This window comes from Pezoporus occidentalis, unplaced genomic scaffold (genome assembly GCF_034315485.1).
Source record: "Pezoporus occidentalis ecotype Australia unplaced genomic scaffold, CSIRO_AGI_Poc_V1 ctg46, whole genome shotgun sequence".
Classification (NCBI taxonomy): Eukaryota; Metazoa; Chordata; class Aves; order Psittaciformes; family Psittacidae; genus Pezoporus; species Pezoporus occidentalis.
This window is the reverse complement of record NW_026915791.1, coordinates 5,573,653-5,599,143: the sequence shown is the minus strand read 5'-3', so window position 1 is coordinate 5,599,143 and position 25,491 is coordinate 5,573,653. Positions and strand designations below refer to the sequence as shown.

Here is a 25,491-nt window from a genome sequence, read left to right as displayed (position 1 = left end):
TACATTATACTTTCATTCTGCCACATTTGGATTATAATTCATTCTTTTGGTCTGCTTTATAAGAGTATACTTTTCTCCAAGATGTTCCTCTCCATAAACACATAATCCCATTTTTAGAGGAGACAAGAGCAGGAATGCCCAGCTCCTCATGGCTGTGATAGATGCTGCCTTTTATCTTCCCTTTGACAGCAACTGTTAAGAGACTTGATTACCTCTGTAGGGCAGGAGCCACATGAAACTGTGTCTCCTGTTGCTGCACAGCGCAGGCAATTCTGGCAGTATTTGTGTCTCTAAACTACATGCATATTTAATCTATTCCTGGAAATACATCCTATAATTTCAGGGCAACGAGTTCAGAACAGAGGATAAAAAGTAACTGTGGGACGAGCCTCATTCAGAAAAAATATGCACTGTATTCCTGCCTCATTTCACTTGATGGGAGGATGCTAAAAATGAGCAGCAGTTCAGTTCCTTTTGGTCCTGTAGTCTTTTATCCACACCTTGCTCCAAACACAGGGGGAACATTCCCCATTTTGACTTTTCTTTGGCAAAGCACCACAGCAACCTCTGCAAATCACTGCAACACCGTTGCAAACTGTAATTCCTCTTCACAAGACCTTTGTGATGAGGTATTATTTCCATCATATGGATGGGAGACTGTGACATCAAGAGCATGACTTCAAAAGCATACAGTGACTTTGAATGCACAATGTCAACACTGAGGGATGATGTTTTTCAGAGTACTCAGGACTGTACATCAGGTATTCAGAGGCCATGTGGGCAAACAGATAATGTGTGCTCATGTAATCAGCACTAGATCCCAGTGCAAACATGCGAGAGTCATCTGAAATGCTCATTGTGCCAACCCTTATGTTTGTCATTGCCCAAAGAGGACCTTTGTGGTTGCCAGCTTAGCAGTTGTTTAGTATTCTTACACCTTCACATACCTAAACTTGCATAATGGTTATTTGTCAACATTTTATATAGCTTGGGATGGTTTTGCTTTATGCACATCACTCAAATCCGTGGCAGTTCCTTTCTGAGGCCGAGGCTCACAGCTGCTGGCAGTCCCACACTTCTCACATATGTTTATTCCTGTAACATCTCAGACATGAGATCTGTTTTAAATTAAAGTACATAAACAACATTACTTGTCTCATTTGCTATCAATTATATCGCTGCAAGGAAGAGTTGGGCTTCTCTAATCCGTCTGGGACTATTCTACCAAACCATCTCTCACCCTCACCATGTAGTTATTTGATTCCAGACACAAGGATACATGGCTAAGGACAGCAAACCTCAGTGTAGCCAAGTGACATTAATTATAGAACCATAGAATGGTTTGGGTTGGAAAGGACCTTAAGATCATCCAGTTCCAAACCCCTGCCATGGGCAGGGACACCTCACACTAAACCATGGCACCCAAGGCTCTGTCCAACCTGGCCTTGAACGCCACCAGGGATGGAGGATTCACAGCCTCCCTGGGCAACCCATTCCAGTGCCTCACCACCCTCACAGTAAAGAACTTCTTCCTTATACCTAACCTGAACTTCCCCTGTTTAACTTTAAACCCATCACCCCTTGTCCTATCACTACGGTCCCTGATGAAGACTCCCTCTTCCAGCATCTTTGTAGGCTCCCTTCAGATATTGGAAGGCTGCTATACAGTACACAATCTATACCGCTGATTGCCTGTGTTAATAGCAACTTATCAGAGCTAGGGAAGCAAGCCTCCTTCAGCAAGGCTCATGATAGTGTGTTTCAAAAGCAAGCATATAAACCACTTGGGGATATATATAGCAGCCATAAGAGAAATCATCATCACTTCCAGTCCCAAATCAACACCGTGTTTAAAACCCTATTTGTGCATTACAGTCAGCACCACAATGGCATTCAGTTTTCAGCTCATCCATAGGAATTGAGCTCAGCGACAAACTACTCAAACCTAAGCAGCAAATATTTTTTGTGTTTACCAGATTAAATCTGTACCACAGTGAAATTATGACAACAAATTAGATGTGGTAACTTCTTCCAAACTCTGAACAGAGAATGATGAGTGACTGCAGTCACCTGGACAAAGAGACAACACGAAACTCAATTATTGCTTCAGCAGGACCTCAAATCCAGAGCTGGAAATGGACCATTGTGCATCTTTAGAGCTATTTCAAGATCCATGTCAAAGAAATACCAAAATACTGTACTACTATGGCTGTAAATGAGACTAAATCAAAGAAGAATACTGGATTAAATGTAAAGAAAAGAGGTCTTTAGGAATGCAGCAGCTGTCCACAAAAATGTTCATGTTCTATGATTCTGTGATTGACAGGCAATAATTAAAATGTCTCATCTTGCAGTTAGAGAATGAAGATGAGAGGAGCATGCATCAGAAGATGGGAAGGGAGGCTTTTTGAGGGCAGCACATCCCTTCCTTACTGCAGAAGGGGTACTGCAGGCATTTATGGGCCTCATGAAGGTTCCCCAGTGAAGCTGTGGCTGCCCCATCCCTGGCAGTGTTCAAGGCCGGGTTGGACAGCACTTGGAGCAACCTGCTCCAGTGGAAGGTGTCCCTGCCCATGGCAGGGGGCTGGAACTGAGTGAGCTTTAAGGTCCCTTCCAACCCAAACCATTCTGTGACTCTATGTGAGCAATATGGAGACAGCAGGAGCCACAAGAAGAAGCAAACCCCTCACATCAGCGCCCACCAGACACACAGAGTGAACAAAAAAAAAAGGAAAAAGTTTTTTTTTTTAACCTTTTCAAGCTTCTCTGGAGGCTCACACAGCCCAAACATCCTCCTGCTTGCAAAGGAAAACCCTGGAGCATTGTCACAGTCTGTGAAGCATCACGCAGGGGTGTGTCAGGCCACGTGCCACTGCATTTATGGGGCCGCAGCACACTCCACTGAGCAGCACGTAGCCAGCTGCAGTCACGTGCCAAAGGATTAATGGAGCTTAAAAACATAATGAAAAGCAACATTGAGCCAACTACGTGTGAAATTCGCTGACTCTTCCGTTCTTTAAACAAACCCCAGCAACCCTCTACAGGTAGAAAATAGAGACAAGAACTCTTGGCACTGCTGTTTAGGACTGACTGCAGTGAAGACAAGGATTACCAAAGGCAGCTGCTTCAAAGACACTTCTTTGAGGAAGTTAGATGGGGTTTAGAGTAATTTCTATAGAAGTTTGGGCTTGTCTATGGAGAAAAGTTACTTAAAGAATTAATGTGAATTAGAGAACAGATGTTCCCAATTAATGTGAATGTTCTTACTCTGCATCAAGCCTACATAGGAGGGGTTCAGGACCATTGTTGCAGTGGTCCTGTGACTGTCCAAACCAGTATCATGCAATGGTTTGGGTTGGAAGGGACTTAAAGCTCATTCAGTTCCAAACCCCTGCCACGGGCAGGGACACCTTCCACTAGAGCAGGCTGCTCCAAGCCTCATCCAGCCTGGCCTTGAACACTGCCAGGGATGGGGCAGCCACAGCTTCTCTGGGCACCCTGTGCCAGTGCCTCAGCATCCTCACAGGGAGGAATTTCCTCCTGATGTCTAATCTCAATCTCCCCTCCTTCAGGTTAAAGCCATTCCCCCTTGTCCTGTCACTACATGCTCTTGTAAAAAGCCGCTCTCCAGAATTCTTGTAGGTACCAGTTTTTCTTAGTTTTGAAAAAGCTGGTGAAGGTTTACTCAGGGTAACAGTGTACAAAAAATACATGCTTTGCTTTACCTTAATTCACAGTCCTCATAATGCTGAGATGCAAGGCTACGAGTGTCACGTGTTTAAATATTCACACCTTTAATCAGAAACATTTCTCCTGCCAACCAAAAGCCCTGAAGGCAACACTTGGGTCTTGAGAAGAGTTGGGCGAGTCCAAGGAGCAGGAAGGAAAAACCCAGGTGCTTGCCAACAAACATCACAGAGATGATAAGGGATACAGTAATTCCCGGATGCTTAGAAGCTCACATTGACTGCCGTCAAGTACAGCGGCCTTAACACAAGCAGCAGTGCTGTCAAAGAAGGAAGAGACCACAGGGAAACTCCAGAAGGCACGAAAGCAGGGTTTCAATGTTTTCCTCCCCTACCTCATTCTATCAGTGATGCTCATGAGCTGAGGAAACAAGGAGTCATCGTTTCATACCTGAGTGCTGAACCACATCCTCATGCCTGGGATGCAAACAAAGTCCCTCATACACCACTAGAAAAACATGATGTGAATAGAATTTGGTACAAAATGCCTGGAAGACCCATTAGCTTTGGAGTAACTTCACTTTCCTGAGGGATGAGGCAGGAGCTAAGAGGAGGGTGAAGATGGAGGAAACCCAACTCATCACACAGGTCTCTGTTGTAGGCTTTGCAGAGGAGCAAATGCTCCGTTGTATTTCACATGCAAACAGCATCCCTTTGGGTAGCGAGTTACCCAAAACTGGAAAATTGTTTTTCCAGCCATTCCAGCAGAACTTTCCAAAGGACAGCAGGGAGTGCATCACCATCCCCTATTGAGCAGGAATGGATGTGCCTGCAAGGGTCCCTCAGTTATAAGGTGTGTTTCAGGCTGAATAGTCAACAAATAAGACAGAGGTAGAAGGGAGAAGCTGACGAGCCTGTAAGCGCATCTAGGAGCAGAAACAAGCCAGCTCACTCCACGGGGAGCAGGAGATCAGGACTGACAGCGCAGTGGTCACAGGGCAGCATTTCCCAAATTACATTGATCCACATCCTGCCCCCAAGTGACTCTTACCAATTTGTGCTCTTCCTCCTCCCAGCTGCGGCTGTTCCTGAGCTACAATCACAGTGCAGATCCCTGTTCCTTCTGCACCGAGCTTTTCCCACTGAGCTTTGTGTGCCTCTCCCACCGGGAAATGCTGTTAAAGGAAATACTTCAGGAACATGGGAATAAAGCAAGATACAGCCCTAGGCAGACAAAGCTTTCTACAAACAGAACAGGAGGCAGCAAAGAGCAGATATACAATGGCGGGAAAGCACACAAAAGAAAGGGGAGAAGGCATGGAAATAACACTGCATTTGGACAGTGCAGTATTAGTATCCTGAAGTTTAGACTTAAGCAGCTCTAGGTGAAAACCCTCCTGCAGAAACCAGTTTAGCTCCGCAGAACAGGGTCTAGCAGCTGACTAAATGAGGACAACAACAGACTTTGATCGTTGATAGAAAATGGCTTGCAGGGTAATTAATCTCCCTTGATTTAGATAAGGTGGACTCCAATTGATAACACAATAATTAAAAACAGATGTTAAAAGAACTCTGAAGGCACCATGTAACCGAGGAACCAAACCATTTGTAAGAAGTGGTTTAAGAGTTTGTGTGCCAGGGACAGCACAGTGACTGTACAGCCAAACAGGAATTCAAGCACAGTGTGATGCAAGTCCTTGTCTCATATACGTGATTTTGAAGCGTCGTCAAGAGGATACTGGAGTGCTCTACTTTTATAATGTCATAATCCTACATGCTGGCTTTCACAACCTGTGCTGAGCAAGGACAAGCTTTTCCCTCACTACTTCGATGCATCACTGTCCTGGGTTCAGCAGTAGCAGTCATTTTTCTCCTTGGTAGCCAGTGCAGTGCTGTGTTTTGACTTTCGGCTCGGGAACAGAGCTGATAACAAGGATGTTTTGGTTTGGCCAAGGACTTTGTGAGCCTCATTCTCTGCCAGGGAGGAGGGAAAGCCAGGAGGAAGCAGAGACAGGACACCTGACCCAAACTGACCAAAGAGGTATTCCATACCACAGCACGTCATGCCCAGGATGTAACTGAGAGTTACCCGGAAGGGTGGGGAGACTGCAGGGTTGGAGGAGGTATCGGTCGGTGCTTGGTTGGATTTGGGGGGGGCGAGTTATCGGTCGGCTGGTGGTGAGGGGTTGTATTCTCTTCCCTTGTTATTTCCTTTATCATTATTATTATTGGTGGTAGCAGTAGTGATCTGTGTTATACCTTAGTTACTGAACTGTTCTTATCTCAACCCGTGGGAGTTGCATTCTTTCGATTCTCCTCTCCATCCCTCCGGGAGTAGGGGGAGGGCAAGAATGGGGGGGGGAGTGAGTGAATGAGCTGCCTGACTGGGTTTAAACCACGACAATCACTTGGCTTGAGACTTTTTCCCTCCCAGCTTTTTCCTTCGTTTTGCCATTCTCTAGGGTACTGACAATGAACCACATGTAGAGAGTACATGTAGGGCACACTGCTTGGGTGCTCATAATGGTACATTTTAGCAGTGGCCTGGCTGGAATGCCCAGTCCACAAGCTTGAGGGTTAAATTCAGCATCCTTTTCCCCCATCTCCAACTACCCTGCAGTATTTCTTGAGAAAAGGTAACAGTTTCAACCACTTTTGCTTTCTGCAATACTGCCACTGCAGTTTTTGGTCTTTAAGACTCAGTTTGTCACTGCTTGGTAAGACTATAACCACGTGTGGCAGCAGGAAGAACGGGTGTTCCAGGGACCCTTCTGAACTAGACATCCATGCAGGCTGAACTACAAAAATGTGTGTGCGCGTGGGACAAAACAGCACCCTTTAGTCCGAACTTGCCAGATGACCTAAGAAAATGATCACTTTTAACTGTCTTCAACAGCAGTACTATGCAGTGAACTGTATTTAACAGCTTTGTAGTAACTGACGAGTAAAATGCTGTAATCAAATAGCAGGAGGAATACACAGCAAGCCAAACACCCCTCAAACATACAGACATCTAGTTCACCATTCCAGCTTAAAACACACACTCAGTTCATTCAATATGCTTTCTGCCACTAGCAAATATGTTGAGGTATTGCAGGAAAGTGACTTTCTGCCATCAGTCCCTAAGACAAGCACACAACATGCAGTTGTAGTGAAAAGCTGCTCAGACTGAAACTTCAAAGAACAAACCTTCAACATACATGTCCATTTTACTCACTTCAACGTAAGCATTTCCCAGTGTTGATCACAAAACTACCTCCACTTCCTTCAAATAATTCCCCATCTTTATCTCTCTAGCAGTGATTCCTTCTTCAAACCAAGAAATCAGAACAGCCATTGCATGAATTCTTCCTAATTCCTTGATTAATATCACAGAATCCCAGTTCTTCTATGATGCACAGTACAAAGAATCAATGTGTTTAACTATTTACAGAAACTGAACTGGATATGATCTAGCAGCTCATCCACTTCACTGCTGCATTAAATCTTCCTCAACTTTTGAGCCTGACACAAGCTTCACAAGCACTACATTTGTCACAATTTGTGATGCCATTTGGTATTTCTTTTGAAGACTAAATGACTTTAAATCTATTTTTATATTATCAGTTTTTAAAATAGCAATAATTTAATCTTCCAAAAGAATAGCATGCATCAGTACATATTACATTTTTTCAATGTTTTTACCTTACCAATTCTTTTTTTCTCCATTTTGGATTACAAATTGATGCAACTGTCCAGCAGCTTGAAAATCAAGACTGCACACAAAGAAGTCATTTCTACTCCCACTAAAAAAATAAGGGGAAAACAAGTGAACTGTATAGAATGATGTCCCAAAACGATCAACTGTATTGAATTCAACCACTGTAGTTCAAGTTCTGTGTAATTACACCTTACACTTGCTTCTGTTTTCTTGTGAAGGGCTGCACACCTACTCCAAAACACAAGACAACTGGTGAATACAGACATTTGATAAGGGTACAACTGTAACTGGAAGGTTACACTAACATGATACCTGAAGGAATGTAGACACTCTAGAGCATTACAGTAAGCAGCACACATTTCCAGCCGTGTTTCCAGATGCACCCTCCGTGCTGTCTTCTCTAATCCTCTCATTCACACAGCTACATGCATAAAAAATGCAAAGACACCGATTTACATAAAATTATCTCACTCCATTTTATTTAAGATTTTCTTCTCCAGTTAGTAAAAGAAAGATGTGTCTCTCTTTATACATATGTACAAGTTCAGTTATAAAAATAGACAGCACATTCAAAGAGAAAAAAAGGCTTGGCATTTGTCTGATTCCCTCTAAATATCATATATACATGTGAGTAAGAGGGGAAGGGGGAAGTCTTCATGAGTTAATTAAACATCACCTCCCCCTCAATTATCCCCTGCAAATCTGTTTAAAAATCAATCTAAGCTCAGTTCTGCTATTTTCAGGTGTGCAAATTAGAGGCAGAGCCAACAGGAAGCACTTGCTCCACACTGCAGGACGCCAGGCAAAGGATTTGGGATCGGAAAAAAATTATAATAATAAAAATAATAATGAAAACAAAAAAAAGTAATCTTCTACTGTCACAGCCCAGACCTGCAACTGAACTTGCTTCTCTCTTAAGGGATGAAAGTGCCCTGGCAGAACAGCCTTTTCATTCAACGTGTCAGACAGAAGAACTGCCCCACACCTAAATCTCAGTGCAATGCAGACAACACTTACAGCAAAGCAGGGGGCTACAGGAGGAGCTGTGCACTGAGAATGGAGAAGGAGCAACCATAGACTGAGAACACAGATGGGCACTAGCAGCGCTGCCTTCTGTCAGCCTCATGGAACACAGCTACCGGTACCCGCACACTGTGGTGAACTCAACCAAGCTAGTACGTGTGATGATCACAAAGACAAAGGGAAAACACACTGGAGGAATAGTCAGGATGGCTGGGAAAAGAGACTTTTTCACAGGATTTGGCTGGAAGGGGGAATGGCACAGTTCTCTATCTCTTTTTGTTGCTCCCCATGCAGCACTGCAAGCCACAGGACCGCACTCTGCTATGGCTCGGTGAGAAGAGCAGCAGTAAAGTCTTCCTCGGCACTTCAGCTCTCCATCTTCTTGATATTTGTCCAAATAACAGAATCTTAGTTTGTTTCTAAGCTTTCAAGAGTTCTGCACACCTCAAAAGTGAGAGGAATCATTTTGAACACAAGCGTTTGTGCTGATAACTCTGAAATGTAAACCAAACCACTGGTGGCTTCTACTCTGTGAAGCAGAGGCAGTGCTGCTGCTCTCACCAGGCCTCCCAGTCTCCTCTGTATTCTGCAGTTCTGAGCCTTCTCCTGACAAATGGTACTGAAGAGAGACCACTCCCTGCAAACCCCCTGAGACACCTTCCATTGCATTTCAAACTTTCAAAGAACCCAGAGGCCCATGCTAGAAGAATACAAAATTTTTTTAATCACACATCATCTTCAGCTTAGCCCCCAGTTACCCCTGCATGTACACACTGACCAGCTGCCAGCATGGAATCATCTTGCAACTCTACAGGATATTCCTGGGGTTCAGATAACCGATTTCGTAAGATAAAATGAATGCTGGGTTCCACCTCAAGCTACAAGAGAGAAAGTACACTGGTGTGACTTCAAGCACACACACAGCTGCAGGATATTGCATGGAGAAGCCACATGCTTTCTTGGGAATCTGTGCCAGATGCATCAGTAAAACACAAACTGACACTCTCCCAGTTACCCCAGACTCCTCTCCCTCCTTTCTGCAGTGTCTGCAAAGACAGTTTTTTGGAATACAAATAATCAAAGTGCTCACATAAACCACCCACTCCAATTGTGCTTTGATTTTCTTTTCACACATGTGCTGGACAGCAACAAGGCATTTGTCTGGATGCCTTCAACTGGCAGGGTGGTCTACTCTGAAAGCCAACACAGTTCAGACAAGCTTTGGGGGTTCAGTATTAACTACCGACCACCTGAGGTGTGGGCACCTTTGCTTTGCTTCCGAATTGGAGTTTCTGATATGAGACTGCTGGTCAGGTTTAAGCTTTTGGGGGTCCCACAGACACTGTTTCCTTTGCTCAAAGGGGAACTCAAAGGAGAAGAGGCGCTTGAAGGTCCAAAATCTGCAAGTCCAGAAGGCCGAATAATTGCTGTTTGCAGAGGGCTATTTGCAGACATGCCTAGCAATGGAAAAGAGAATCAAATTCCATGTGAGCATACATTCCACTTATGATTCTCCCAACAACAAACAATATACTACCTGTCAGCCCTAAGACCATCATGCATACATGATTTATGAGAGTTTAATGAAGAGGTAAGTCCCTAAGATATGAACCATCTTGCAGTCATACCCTGGGCCACCTGCAGCTGGTGTGAAGCTGAAACTTCACCAACATGAGGCGATGGAACCTGATGCTGTAACTTCAATGTAACAGCAGTGCAGGAAAGCCACAGCCATACCCATGGGATAAACATCACTATCCAATTTGTCTGGAAGAAAAACATTTGGTATGAGACAATTCAAGGGGCAGACAAAACTTCTGCAGGACTAGCCTCTCAAGGTCATCTGTGGTGAAACTGGCTATCCACTCACACCACTGCCATGTCACTTGTGTATTGCCTGGATCTCAGAATATAATGGACAGGCAATGTTTTTTATCTATGTTTTGACAGGCTGTAAACAACAATCACCCCAAGTCATGTGGTTGGTTTTGCTGCCTCCCCTTCCCCACATACCTTTCGAGACACTGTACCCGTATGCTGCGTACGCAGCTGCCGAGGCTGCTGCTGCTCCTGCTTTGGCTCCTGCCATTGCAGCTGCACTTCCAGCTATTGACTTCCGGCTTCTGCCTTTCCCTGTGCCGCCTTTTGAGCCGCCGCTTGTACCTTTAGGACGACCCCGGCTTCGATTTGACTGGCCTCTTCCAGTGAGAGGAGCATCTTGCATTGAAACACCTTAACAAGAAAAGAATGTTATAACAGTAACTGCTATAGTATTTCAGGTGACTCACAAGTGAACACAGCATCATAACTACCTGCCATTGACATTAGTACTGCTCCTATCAACTGATACTTTTCATTTACATCAACAGGAACACTGTTAGCAAGCAGTGATTGCGTGAAAAGAAAGTATGTTTACATACTTCACTTCGTATGTATTCAAAACTTCGCTCTTCATTAACCACATTCTCACAAATTCCAAGTACTTATCATTATTATGAATCCAATCCACAAATAGGTGGAGAATTCTGGGTTCTACTTCAGGATGAAGCATTTTCTTACTTGAAGACAGATAGGAAGTTTCTTCCATTTGCTACCTCTACAGAAACTTGCCAAAACCTATGGCTCTACTCATGTCAGTGTAGAAAACTATGGTAGTTAAAAACATCCACCATTATTTAAAATTACAGCTGCTCCAATCACCCACCGGAAATAGAGAACTAATGATTAGCTCAGCAGCAAATTCAACAAAAAGCTTAAAGATTACTAGTTCTGTGGCTATCTGTAATTTGGTAGTATGAACATAATGGAAAGAGAGCCCTCCATAACATGGGAACAAAGGACAACACTTTTAAGAGTAACTGACACAGAAGAGAGGAAAGCCTGGTGAATGAGACTATAAACACATTTCCTATCTAATCAGAAGTAATTTCTCAATAAAGAGGCAATTTTTTTCCCCCATTCTTGTCAACCACGCATATACTCTGGTTAAAACACAGAAAATGTTATCACCTAGCCATACTAAGTCAAGACAAGAGTACTGACCATTCACGGTATCTGAAACTGAGCCAGTAATGGAAGCAGGAGAGTTTGTTGCCCTTGACTGAGGTGCTGAAGAAGCTGGATCATCCACAATCACAAGCATATCACTACTGCTCTCATCGGGAGGGATAGAGCCCATATGTAATTCACTGCTGATGGATATCTAAATATGACAGAGGACAAAGCTGTTAGCTTCTCAGGTTAGGAAAGGGCATGGTACAGTAATAAGATGATTTTTAAAAGACATACAATCACAAGTAATTAACTGGTACTTCTGTTCTCTCTCATTTTCTCTATGTGAGGCTATATAATCTGCCTAATCACACCACACCCTCTATTTACATGCTGAGCAGCAGTAAAGACCTCCAGGAGCTACATCATTCCAATTCATGAAAGTACATGTTAAGAAGCGGGAGACTAATGGGCTCATCAGAGGTTTAAGGAAATTGCTGTTCAACTGTGTACCTGTTCAACTGTGTACCTTCAACTACAAGAGAGAAAGCAATAGGATTCTTAACCTACATTACTGCTAAACAAAAAAAACTTGGTCAATAAGAGAACAATACAACTTAGGAGTATTAATCAACATGGTATAGAAGAAAATGTATTTGCTGCCTAAACCAGTTTGCAATTCTTTACAAAAAGGTGAAGTAAAATGTGTGCCACTGAGAATTTACAATTTAAATTATAGAGGGGAAAAAAAAACCCACAGTAATTCAGAATCAGAAGCAAAGAAGGCAGCAGAGGAGACGTAGATGAGACTAGCAAGGAGTACTTGCAAAGAAGCTGAACATCAAGCAGCTATTTGAGAGATACTGTTCAGGAGCAGACAGACAATGTTCTTGCTATGGAAGGTGCTGGTATGGGAGAAAGCACATGGCTACAAATGTAAGCATGACAAAGACAGGAAAAAAGGGAGAAAAAAGTAGGAAGTTTCCAGGACTGCAGACGGGAATGGAAAAATTTCAGTGGCTGAAAGGAAGGAGTCAGGGAATGAACTCATTGGAAGAAAAGAGGGGCAGAGAGTGAATGAAAGGGGAATAATAGAATGTCCAATAACATGAGGTGCTGTAAGACAGCTAGTTACTAGCAGCTGTTATGTTTTCAGTATATTTCTTTCATTTCCATGGTTCACCTTTAACACATTTCACTTCCTCATATACTCAAAGTTCTACACTGGCTAAAACAACAGAAAGTGAGAATCCTACAAGATGTAAGGCCACAACTGAGACAGAATATGTTTAAAGCAGCAGTGAGTCTTACCTCACTGAAAGGGCTGGGCATGGCAGAGTCTACACTAATGAAGGAGTCATCCCCATCAGCAGACAGGTTGGAGTTATCAGCTGAGGGAACAAATGGGATCACAAGGTTCATGCCCTCTTTCTTTCTTTTCCCATCTAATTCATCTTCCTTCTTCTTCTGAAATAAGTAAAGCAATACCAGGAATGAAAAAGACAGTAAAACAGAAGAAAGAGAATAAGCAACCCAAAATCTCAACATCTAATGCAGTATTATAACTGAAGGAATGCCATGTCCAGAAATTCCCAAAACAAGTTTCTGAAGATCACAGTAACAGATGCCATAAAGGCTCCTTCTTTAGATTTAAGGAGGGGGTATTTTTCTGTCATTCCCTGCCCCCTTTCCTGTAATAGCTGGAATGATAGAGAATTACTATTAGAGAATTACTTTGATTTCCGTTACCTTTTGGAGTGAGCTTGAAATTCTTTACCATTACACAACCAATTCTAATGATCTTTTTAAAACAAACTGATCTTCCTTTTTTCCACAGAAGCCACATGGCTATATGGGTTTTATCTGTGTTTGGTGCTTCATGTGGTGTTTTTTGTCCTTGCAGAACAAAATCTGGATTAAGTCACCAATGATCAGTTGATCGCTTTGTTTCTTCGTGCATGAGTCCTCAAATTGTTTGTAAACTACTGGTAATCACTAGTGTTGGTTGGGTATGCAGTACTTCCTTAGTTTTCAAGTTGCTAATGATTAAAATACAGATAACTATGCATTATGTGTTCTATAATATCCCTCTTCTGTGGAAGGAAGTGCCACAGATTGATGTTCAGTGGTGAAGGGAAGAAAGCTTTCCTCTAATATTAGGCTGCCTTTGCATAAAACGTTTCCAAACCACGTAACAGTGAGTCTGTAGCTCTTCTGGCTCTATCACTGACACAGGCAACCTCTTCACATCAAAGTACCTTTTCAGCATATTTTTCCCTTTTACGTTTACGTTCCTTCACACGATTTGTTTCCTCTTGCTGTCGCTTCTCTTCTTGGCGCTGACGCACTGTCAGAAAAGAAATACAAAATTGTCCACCACCATAAAGATATTTCATATCCTTTTGTGAATATTACAAGAAATTCCAGTTCTCACAGACCTGTGAATTAAAGTCAGCTGTATTAAAACTAAAACACATTGAAAACAATACTGTATTAAAACTATTTGCATATAGATTACTAAAAAGTCTTACAGTGAAATCCTTCTTTCAAGCAACATAAAAGCATATACACAGCTTCAAAGGTATGATAAAATACAGCATTTTTACTAGTACTATTCTTGTCATGACCTACATAATTCTTGTTAAAGCTCTGTCATTCAGGAACAATGTAATGATCCTGAATGTGTGCCAATAAAAACTTTATCACATCATGTCTCTCTTGCACAACTTCATCTTTCAGCTCAGCAGTGATATGAAACCAGCTTGTACTAACAAGAGTTGGCAATACAAGAAGAGCCAGGAAACAGAAGTTGTTATCAGCAATACATGTGTTTGTAGAGATAAAAACACAGATTTCATAAGCTAATGAAGTGGAAGATGGGGAAAATGCTGCAACATGAATTTCACATACATTTCTTTTCTAGCTCCTCGTCGTCCAGCAGAAGGCTGACCACTTCTTTTGGCTTCAAGGTGTCAGGTTTGAAATTGCCACCTGAAATCACCATTCGCTGGATCTAGAAGGGAAAAAAAGGAAGGAAAAAAAAGGAAAAATTACTCAAAAGAGCCATGAACCATTCTCACTACCCTTCACTGAAAGCCATCCAAAAAAAGATGCCAGGATATCTGTGTAAGTCAGAATTGACTCAAATTCCCTTTTATACCAAAGTTAGCAGCAAAATTTCAGGGAAGATTTATTAGAAGTATAATTAAGAGTATAAAATATGAGAAACAACCAAGCTAGAAAGCAGAAAAATGACATCCCTTGTGCAAAGTTTCACTTCGTCTAAAGCACGATGTACTAAACAACAAACTGTAGCAGTATTAATATACTGAACAAAAAGGAAAAAAAAAACCCGCAATATTCCTGTCAGGTCTACATTACCAGTTCAATTTTTCAAGTAATCTGCACAGAGGATCATGCAGATCACGTTCTTAAAGGGTACAAGATTTTTAGTCAGCTTGACTGAAAGCTAAATCTCATATTGGGTAGTGTCTCAGTTTAGGGAATTCATTCAACCTCTATTACTGCAACGATATATATAAAGAAACCCCAAAGAGCTGTAACTTAACAAAGGAGAACAAGCTTTAGTGTAAGCAAATTGTGATGATTTGAATCACCAGCCAAACAAACCATGCTTTTTTTTGCAGGTTGGTGTCAGGTGACTCTAGTGCAGTATGCTAGCGAAAACAGGTAATTCCCAACAAGGGAAATGTGAATGCATTCAGCTGGAGATGCTTCAGTTGCTGCAGCACCATAACCAGAATTTAATTAAAGACAAAAGCTAAAAGAAACCTCATGTAGACAAAACATCTTCATGCTGTATACAGTATACCTGCTGCTACCAAAGAAAGAAAATCCGCTTCAATTTTTCTTGCCAATAAAGATTCACAAGGTTTCAGGTTTCTAATACTGCTTGATGCTGCAAGACACTGAGCTCTTCTGGCAACCCTCCCACCTCAAATGATTTTCACTTGATTACCTTCCAAATTTCTTTAAAAAATCATCTGGGATGTTAAACATGAGAGGAATCAGTAGCCCTGACACAGCAAAGACAGACACTCTAGTCTTAAAGAAGCCCATGTTGTTTCATTGCATCATAAGAAATAGCTTCATGAAGTCATACTGTGAATGACTAACTTCTTCCTAGTTCATATAATGCAGCCGCAGTGCTGCTGTGTTAGGGACATAGATTTGTTTATGTGAACAAAAACTTCTGGCTTCTCTTCTGTCTCCCTACAGGTACTTTTTCTGTTTCTTTACTCATTTTGATACCATTTCTGCAACTTCCTCCAGACAATTTCTTATTCCTACCTCACTCTTTTCCTTAGCCCTTTGTAAGATGCGCTCCTCAATGGTGCCTTTACATATCAACCTGTACACAGTGACTTGTTTGGTCTGACCCAGCCTGTGTGCCCGGTCCATGGCTTGCTGGTCTACTGTTGGGTTCCAATCGCTGTCATAGAAAATCACCTGCAAAACAACACCAGAACAGAAAGGACTAAATAAACCTACACATTTACAGCACCCTAAATAAATGAAAATCCAATATCCTGATAAAATATACGTCTCACAGAATTATCCCCCCTCTGCAGGCTGCAATAACCGAGCTTTGCCCATGCCTATAAAGTTTTTTCCATTGCATTTCAGATAAATTCAAACTGTAAATGTTTAACTTCCACAGAATGTCTTAAATATGTTCTTCAACAAATCTGCTTCAGAGGCACAAAATTCCTGTATATGCCACCACATTAAATCACTGTCATGTAATTAATTATAGGCTTGCCGCACCATGAACCCATTTTAATGTTATTTACCTTAAAAAAAAAAAAGCCCATCAAATTAAAATTTCACACAAAAGTAATACTCCGATTTATTTTTCTTTCAAACCTGGATAAAGTCCAGTCTGGTGCTTTTACTATGACAACCTGAAATGCCGCATTGCGTCCACACTGCCCTGTCCTTCCAACAGTACTTTATACACAGGAAGCACACAACCCAAAACCATTTAAAAATAAATTTGGACAGCAAAGTATTGAGAAAGCTACAAAAACACAGAACTCGTGTTTTTGTAACAGCAATGCTCGTGTGAGGAGCCTGCAGGAGTATGCCTGTGCGTCCATCTGTTTATTTCCTCTGTCAAAGCAACTTCAATTGAGACAACTTTTCAGGTCTGAAAATGCTAGATACTTTCTTTCTTCTGATTTCTTGTAAGTGACAGGAAGATAAGATGGGGTATTTTTTTAAAAAGAATTATGTAGTATTTTTGATTCAGAGTTCTTTGGCTTTGTGGGGCTAAGGACTACAGGCTGTCCTGGGGTCAAATCTGCATGCACACAAGGTATTGGGTTAGAAGCACAAGAATAGCTGTTACTGCAAAGATGAATGGGTCATGTAAGTCAATATTCCTTCCCTAGTGATTAGTGACAGCTGCTCCAGAGCGCAAATTCTTGTAATTCATCTAAATCAGTATGCCCTTACACCTCGGGTGAGTAAGGGGGAGGAGAAATTTATCCTTCCCAAGTAGCTGATATTCAACTACAAAATACACTGTACTTTTAGAGGCATTGCTTCATTCTTCTGTGCACAGGAAAAAGCAAAACCAACACTTGTCCTACTGATTTCTCCGCAGCTGAACCTTAGAGCAAACAGTCACACATGAAACAGCATTCACTGCATGAAAATGTCAAGTGCATCTGTAGACCCCTTCAATCATCCCTCCTTTCTAGACTCTGGTACTAAAGCATGTGTGGAGAAGTGATATGCTTCCAAATACAACCCAAAACTGTGTTATCATGTGTCCAGTATTCTACAACTTTATCATCAAGGTAATACTATATTGTAATTATGATCAAAGTAAGCAAGGTTATGCAATTTCATGATGTGGATGGCTGCACTGAAAACACTGAGCAGCACGGCTAAGAGTGCTGACTTTCATATAGAAAGACCAATTTTCCTACATAAAAAGTGAGGCTGGGAGGCAGGACATGAGCAGCTTGGGAGGAATGGTGGTTGTAGGCATATGAGGCAGGAAAAGCAAAGAAATATTTATACCGAAAACTACATACTATATATATAAATACTGGAGTATTTTGTACAGTTCTGGTGTCCTCAACATAAAAAGGACATGGAACTGCTGGAATAAGTCCATCCTCGTGGCCTCCTCTGATCAGGGGACTGGAGCACCTCCTGTATGAAGGCAGGCTGAGAAAGTTGGGGCTGTTCAGCCTGGAGAAGAGAAGGCTGCGTGGAGACCTCATAGCAGCCTTCCAGTATCTGAAGAGGGCCTATAGGGATGCTGGGGAGGGACTCTTCATTAGGGAATGTAGTGATAGGACAAGAGGTAATGGGTTAAAACTTAAACAGGGGAAGTTTAGGTTGGATATAAGGAGGAAGTTCTTTACTGTAAGGGTGGTGAAGCACTGTAAGGCCCAGGGAAGCTGTGAATGCTCCATCGCTGTCAGTGTTCAAGGCCAGGCTGGACAGAGCCTTGGGTGACATGGTTTAGTGTAAGGTGTCCCTGCCCATGGCAGGGGGGTTGGAATTGGATGATCTTAAGGTCCTTTCCAATCTTCACTATTCTATGATTCTATGATCTTTTAATTCTGTATTACTTTACCAAACTTCACTTACCGTATCTGCAGCTGTAAGGTTAATGCCCAAGCCTCCAGCTCTTGTGCTTAACAGGAACACAAAAATATCATTCCTATAGAGGAAAAATATTTATATTGTGAGTGATAAACAAGAAATAACCACAGAAGTAAATTTTTTTGGCCCATACAAAGTGAGCAGGGCTATTTCTATTACTTGAACACTTTGGAACATTATGTGCTGTTCATTCATGGTCAAGTTAAAAAAAAACATATGAATGAGAGAAGTTAATCTACAAATCAGGACTGTTGGAACAGGCAAACATTCAATTTGCAATAGCATCCTATTAATCTCTATCAAAACAAAACAGGGCATGTTTATCTTGCCTGAAACGGAAATTCAGATTTCATATGGACAAAGAACAATTCATTGTTTCACAGAACTGATCACTGTTGAAAAAATCTCGCCTGAACAATGCTCAATTGATAAAGAAAAATAAATGTTGAAACTGTGTAGATGCAAGTTTTGTTCTAAATAGGGTGCTTTGAACAGAACAAACCAGAAGAGAGGTCTCTATGAAGGATGACCAAGTACTATTGAAAATTCAAGTGGTAACAGTGATATCAGGATTTTCACAAAGGTTGTGAACCTCACTAGTGCTACTGGGGGGTCAGCAGTATTTAAATTGTTAACCATAACCAGAACAACCAAATGGATCTGTGAACAGGTTGACACTAACAAAGCAGATGATACTAGTAAGAAGTCCAAATAGGCTGACATACTATACTTCAGCAGTGACAGAGCAAGGCCCTCTGCTTAAGAGAAGACACTGCAATGCCATGTCCTTTTGGTACGTCCATATACATACAGCATATATACTGTCCATATGCAAATCGGAATCCAAAATCTAAAAGTACAAAACTCCACCCTGACCTATGGACAGCTGGGAGGAATTGAAGCTGAGCTGTCAATCTCTAGACCTCATCTTGCACACACAAAGCCAAAGGAGCCAGCAGGTGCCTGCTCACAGTGTAGGTAACCCTTGGCCAGGAAAACTTTTCAATCTCGTAACAATAGTGGAACGTGCAATAGAGGCAGTCACCTGTGAAATCCTTCTAGAAATGCCATATGGCAAGGAAAGAAAGTGGATAGTGCTATAGACTAGGGGAACAAATTATCATTCCATAGCTATGTATTTTCTGCACCTTGCTAGGATATCCTGCAGGACAGTTTAGTCTCAGTCAGGCTTTTTTTCCTGGAAATATTTCTCATCAGTAAATCATGTATAAGAGGAACTCAACTACCATTTTAATAGGAATCCTTGTTTAGACTGGCTGACCTGTATTTCAAAGGGATTTCCTGCTGAAATGATTATTTTTCTTCATTTGTTCTATTCATTAATAAAAACGCATTCTGTTCATTAATAAAAACAAACTTCTTCACTTATTTTGGTTAAAGGACCTTACAGGAAGAAGTGTCAAGATTCCAGGAGGAACCCGTTTCTCACATCTGGAAACTGGCAGAAAAATACTGCATGGTCCTCTCACTTCAGGTATTTGGCACACATTCTTTCCAAGTTTTACTGCTCTGAGGAGTTCACTAGAAGACTCATCATTGCAACACAGTCCTTCAGATCTTGAAGCCTGAAAGGCTGTATATAGCTTCCCTCCTACCTTCTGCTATGACACCTTGGGACCACTAACACAAGGACTATTCTCTAGTCTAAAATGTTGCTTTCACCCTGCAATAAAAAACCATCTGTGAACCTAACTCCTCTGAAAAACTGAAGTTCTTAAAAACTCACATCAACATCCAGGGAGGATAACCCTACTTTGAACTACCATACCAAAGTGACATCCTGTCAAGCCACATCCCATGATTAAATGAAAACTTAATAACCATAAATTCAATCATTATAAATAATGTGCCCTAGTGGAGACAAAGTTATACTAAACTATATTAACTTCTAACAACATGATTACACACTTTCCTTTCTTGATGTGCTCATAAATGGATTGCAAGCATCCATTTTGGCTTACTAAATGAAAAGGTTTATAGCATATCTTACTATCTAATAAAATCCCCATTTTATCACTTATATACTAGTTTAAGGTTTCTTAATAAAACATGCTTGAATGGTTTGTTTTGCAGCAAAATAGGTCATTTTCAAAGCTCTAGCATATGTGAGATTTTCAATCTCATCTTCACAGTGTCAACTGTCAGGGTATATAATAACCAAAGAACATCTGCCTTTCTCCTGAGCTTCTTTACAAGCAATAGCATATTTGGAATGGCAAGAAGCACAGTAAGTGGGTACACTAAAACTGCTTCCAATACTGTTTCACTGATGACAAAATCCTAAACATCAATACCACTGACTACTGGTCAGCAAATCTCTTAGAAACTGCTTCACATGAAAGGCCCGTTTGATATCAGGAAAGATAATTTAAGTGCATATTTCATCTATTTCCATTACATCTAATACCGCTCTCTATGTACACACAATTTAGCACACACTGTACAATACATTACCTGTTCTGAAAATCTGCTACCATATCCCTTCGTTCAGAAATCTTTGAAGAACCATCCAATCTCATGTAAGTATGTTTCCTATAAACCATGTATTCCTGTGAAGGGGACACAGCAGATAAATAGAGTTGTTCTTGAAACTACTCAATCTTCCAGAAAAACCCAATAACACCAGAACTGCTAATTGAAAAGAAAAAAAAAAAATCCCCTAAATTTCAGCAACATCAAATATTCATGCAGAATATGATCCGACCCCTTATCACATGAACATAATGAGATTCTCACTGAAATTATGGACAATTTCATATAGGAGAAAGCAAACACATTGAGAAAAAACAAGCATAAGCTTAAAAAATATGAAATACACATCTGCATGAAATAACACTACTTTATCCCTATCTGTTGAAAGAAGGTAATTTTACTCTTTGTATTTATATGTGCCATTTTCTAATGGCTGAATTAAGTTGCAGTTCTTCAGCTGAAGGGGAATCAAATAAAGATGGGTTTATAAGTCTGTAAACAAGGTTTGTGATCTCTGCCCTGCATAGATTAGGTTAGTATGATACCACAACACTTACAGTGACACAGTTAAAAGAAATAGGACATATTCTGTCCTTTCATATTCAAGTAGGCAGATGAGATGTATTTCGATCTCTCGGGTCATATAGCTTTGCCCTGGGTTCAGCAGTAGCAGTCATTTTTCTCCTTCTTAGTAGCTGGTGCAGTGCTACTGTATCTACTGCTACATAACTTCTGGAAGGATTTTATTACAAACTGAGTCCTTACTTGATTTTTAGCTTGGTTAACTCCAGCTTCTGCTACATGGGTGGGGAGGAAGAGAAACTTGCTAGGGGGCTTATCCAACAAATAAAGTTGAACATTTAGGAAGTCAAATAGCAAAATGGTGTGCTCCCAAGCCTTTAAATGGAATGCTAACAGAAAACACTGATTCCTTTTTCAGACCCAACCAAAACCTCAAACTTTGCTGTCTTCCACAAAAGCCCAGAGAAATAAAAGAATTTCTTTCTAACCACTGTAAGTATCACCAATAGGAAACCAAATTAATAGTTCTCCTACAAATGTCTTTTCAGACCAGCCCTTTAGTGGTATGGCTGCTAATCGAATACTCATTTTTTTTTCCTTTCTGAGGCAGACTGGCTGTATTTAAATAACAAGTAATGCCTTAATTCCTAATTTCCTTCCTATTGTATAAGCCAGAGAACTTCTATCAAACTTTCGCACAGGATTAAGATGATAGAGGAAAACAGTAAAAGTCTGTGAAATTACAAGCAACATAAACAACATACAGTTACTGACTGTTCTCCCTCTTCCTTCCAATGAAATGGCACATGAGCATCATATGAAAACACAAGGAAGTGGTTTAAAACCAGCAAAAGAGGATAATTGAGCTATGCAACCCCTCTTGTACATTTTTCCCATAGCATCTGCTGCTGTACACGGCTGGAAGTGTAACACTAGACTGGACCTTAGATATAACTTTGTATGGCAGCTCTTATTTTTCCATATTAATGCATTTACTGTATATCCTTCAGTACAATTTTATGTCAGGTTTGCTGCACCCAAATGACAGTATTTTCTCCAAAACACTGTTGCTAAATTTCCATCTTCAGAATTTGTCTTCTGTAGGCTACAGCTCTCCTACCTCCAGCAAGTCAATCATCCGTGTCATCTGGGAGTAGATGAGAACTCTGTGTCCTTGAGATTTCAGCCGTGTCAACAGAAGATCAAGAGCATGAAGTTTTCCACTGTCAGTGATCAGACTCTCTTTGTCTAAAAGAAATGGATGAAAAGCAGGTAACTAATAAAGCCAGAACAGCTACATGTAACAAGCTAAGTTCTAAGTTTTCCCAGCACTTCACTGCATTATAATCCCTAAAGTAATGAGCTGTGATCAGAGAAACAGCAACACCTCTTCTGGCTGACACTTACAGTCACACTGCTAACAATAACTTCTGTTTGCTAAGATGGGAGTATATGAATATACCAACATGGCAAAATTTCATCACAGATTGATCTCCTCACGAGTACAGACTCAATCCTTTTTTGGACAGCCATTTCCCTCATCTAAGGATTCTGACCACATCAACAACCACAACACGCCTTGATAGTTGAAGAATTTTTTTCCACTTCTCATGTTAAAACACCGTCCTTTGGACATTCGCTGCTACCTACTGCTGAGCTTTGTATTCACCCTCAACAGATCTAGTTTTGAGATCAAACCCCTCACTAACATAGAAAGTGAAGAACAGGAACAGTTCTCTAGGGTGGCGAGGCACTGGATTGGGTTGCCCAGGGAAGTTGTGAATGCTCCATCCCTGGCAGTGTTCAAGGCCAGGCTGGACAGAGCCCTGGGTGTGAGGTGTCCCTGCCCATGGCAGGGGGGTTGGAACTGTATGATCTTAAGGTCCTTTCCAACCCTAGCGATTCTATGAATCTATGATTCACAGCACTGCCTTAACTCTTCTTTTTCCTCCCTGCCCTTTGCCTTTAAGAAAAAAATAAAAAATAAAGATTGCCATCTGGAAACATTTCTTAAGTCACTTCAGATTTTATGGTTTATGTCCTCTCTGTTTCAGCACTGCTCATGAAGTATTTTTCAGGAAGGAGATCTTCCTGTTTGTACATTCTGTACATAAACTTCAGTAAACAATACCCTACCGCTGAAAGAGGATAAAGAGACATTTTCTTCCAAAAAATTATCAGTTGGAAAGGCCACTGATGATTCTTTATTCTTTGGGATGTCTGATTTTAGGTTTACAGCCAAAACGGAAAGTTGACAACTGCAGATGGTGCAGGCTAGAACAGAACCCAAATATTTTCGACATGTCTAGCAGGTAACACTTCCGCACACTTCTTGTTGCACAGAATGAATTAACTCACGGGCTGAAGAAAATCCAGCTTTCTGGAAGGCAATTAACTGCCTTGCGCAATATTCCAGCTACATTAAAAAGGTACATATAAAAATGAAATCATTCACCTGAACATTTTCATACCGTTAAAACCAAGTCCATGCTAGTGGAAGAGAGGAGTACAGATCGAACAACAGTGCTCCTAAAAAGGGCTTATCAGCATGGCAAACAATACCATCCATGAGTACCCAAGTGCAGTGATGTGGCACAGAGGGCTAAGTTTGACTCTTGCAGGTTCAACAAGGGCTTTGGTAAGAAAAGCAGGTTTGCCCAGGTTTAATACACCTTTCAGACAGGCTGTAAAAAACAAAAAGCATTCAGGAAAAGTCCCCACTATTTCACTGTATTAAAAAGCTTTTCCTGCAGTAAGGGAATTCAGAAACTTGGTTTGTTTCAATTTTTCAAAGGGCAAATGGCAATACTCAAGGTTCCTCTTTTGGACAAAGGCTTTTAACAACTGAAGAGAACTGTATACCAGCAGAGAAGAGCACAGTATCCAGGGACTTACTGAAGTGTAAAACCAAGGCAAATTTCCCTCTTATCCCTCTAATAGTGAGGAAAAACTAGTCAGAAACACTTTAATCCAGAAACATGGGAGACTCTTCATCACGTTAATATTTCAATCAATATTTCTTTCAAAAAACATCTTTAGCTTAAATACAAATAATGGACCTGATGCTGGAACTAATGGGATCTACATTAGACATCAGAAGAAGGAGCCAACAATACTCCTTTCCAAAATTCAAGAAACTGAGATGTCAATAATGCTTAAGATTATCAGCTCTTCTATTTGCACTAGAAGTCAATGCTGTGAACTCCCCAGTAAGTTTAGACCCATGCTCCTGCAATTCACTAGTTAAGAATCCAAGACAAGAGAGCTTTGCTCTTCCTTGTCTGCCTATCCAGACAGTCACTGTTTTTCCTCCGATTTGCTTTCCTTTCTGAGGGTGATCTTGTTGCTTTGCCAGGAGCAAGTGCCACCTCTTTGACTGAATCACTAGCAACCACCTCAGGGAATCCATCAACTCAGGAGCTAAGCCAAAGAGATACTCTAAAGAAAACTCTAGACCACAGCTCTGGATGGTATTTGTTCCAAGTGCAACGTATTTCTAATGACACACTCATCTCTAGAGAGAACTCAATTACATACTATTAACTATTGTTACTAGTTGCATGAATTCTTCTAAAGAAAAACAAGCTTAGAACTCAAGCAATTAAGTAAAAATGGAAATTACTTGCAGTTGTTTGGTTTTAAAATACCAAAAAAACTCCAAGTCTGCACAGTAGCAATGTTTATACGAAATGTTATTCTTTCCTTTAAATCCATAAAGCCATGGCATTCTTTTATTGTAATTGGTCAGCTTGCTGTTTCAGAATGAATTAAATTGAGTGAAGCAACATGGAAAGTCTAGATATACATGACAAACTAGTATGATTATTAACCAAAAGCCATCTGACTGGAAGGAAATGGAGAACAGACAGGGTATGTTCAAGCGTCAGTCTTGACTGGCTCAGATTAACATATTAGCAAGTTTCCAAAAGCAAAATGCTCCTGGTGTCTCTCACATAGGCATAAATAGGTAGAACTGAGTTTTGGTAAGTGGAAACAATGAGTGTCCTTTGCTGCTGGCTCCTTAAGTCTCCATTGTGTAAGCTACTATTTTTAAATAGCAATAAAATACAAATTACAAGTAAAGAACTTATTTGCAGATGGTCTTACAGTCTGAAAAGTTACCAACTTATTAACAGCTCATAATTTCTCCAATATCAGTGTCAGAGCAGACTGCACTGGTGAGAAAGTTGTGGGGTTTGGCTTTTTTTTATGGTTGGAAAGCAAAACAGAACTAACAACAACAAAAGATTTATCGTCTCTGGAAGAGAAAACCATTTCACTTTAACCTGGCATCTCTAAATGTGCTATCTTGATAACATTGTGTTTTGTAAGATCAAACAGTTTTGCATGCTTAAAGCCTGCCACCTAGTGATTCAAAGGACAAATTCCGGGAAGTGGTAGGAGAAAATGTACTTTATTCATGCCATCTTC

At 41.0% G+C, this 25,491-nt stretch overlaps 1 protein-coding gene across 3 annotated transcripts in view; it reads right to left on the bottom strand.

The window, feature by feature from the left end:
* INO80 (INO80 complex ATPase subunit) overlaps positions 1-25,491 on the bottom strand; it is a 370,843-nt gene that overhangs the window by 300,684 nt on the left and 44,668 nt on the right. For 2 of the 3 annotated variants that reach the window (XM_062635775.1, XM_062635776.1), the window contains exons 27-36: positions 22,181-22,308; positions 20,521-20,615; positions 18,031-18,103; positions 15,712-15,870; positions 14,311-14,413; positions 13,659-13,747; positions 12,712-12,867; positions 11,452-11,611; positions 10,423-10,641; positions 7,838-9,866 (exon numbers count right to left, since the gene is read on the bottom strand). In XM_062635775.1, the coding sequence (XP_062491759.1) occupies positions 9,649-9,866; positions 10,423-10,641; positions 11,452-11,611; positions 12,712-12,867; positions 13,659-13,747; positions 14,311-14,413; positions 15,712-15,870; positions 18,031-18,103; positions 20,521-20,615; positions 22,181-22,308 (1,400 nt within the window). In that variant the 3' untranslated portion in view covers positions 7,838-9,648. Of the gene's footprint in view, positions 1-7,837; positions 9,867-10,422; positions 10,642-11,451; positions 11,612-12,711; positions 12,868-13,658; positions 13,748-14,310; positions 14,414-15,711; positions 15,871-18,030; positions 18,104-20,520; positions 20,616-22,180; positions 22,309-25,491 lie in introns of those variants that run through there. The other variant, XM_062635778.1, reaches the window with a different exon arrangement.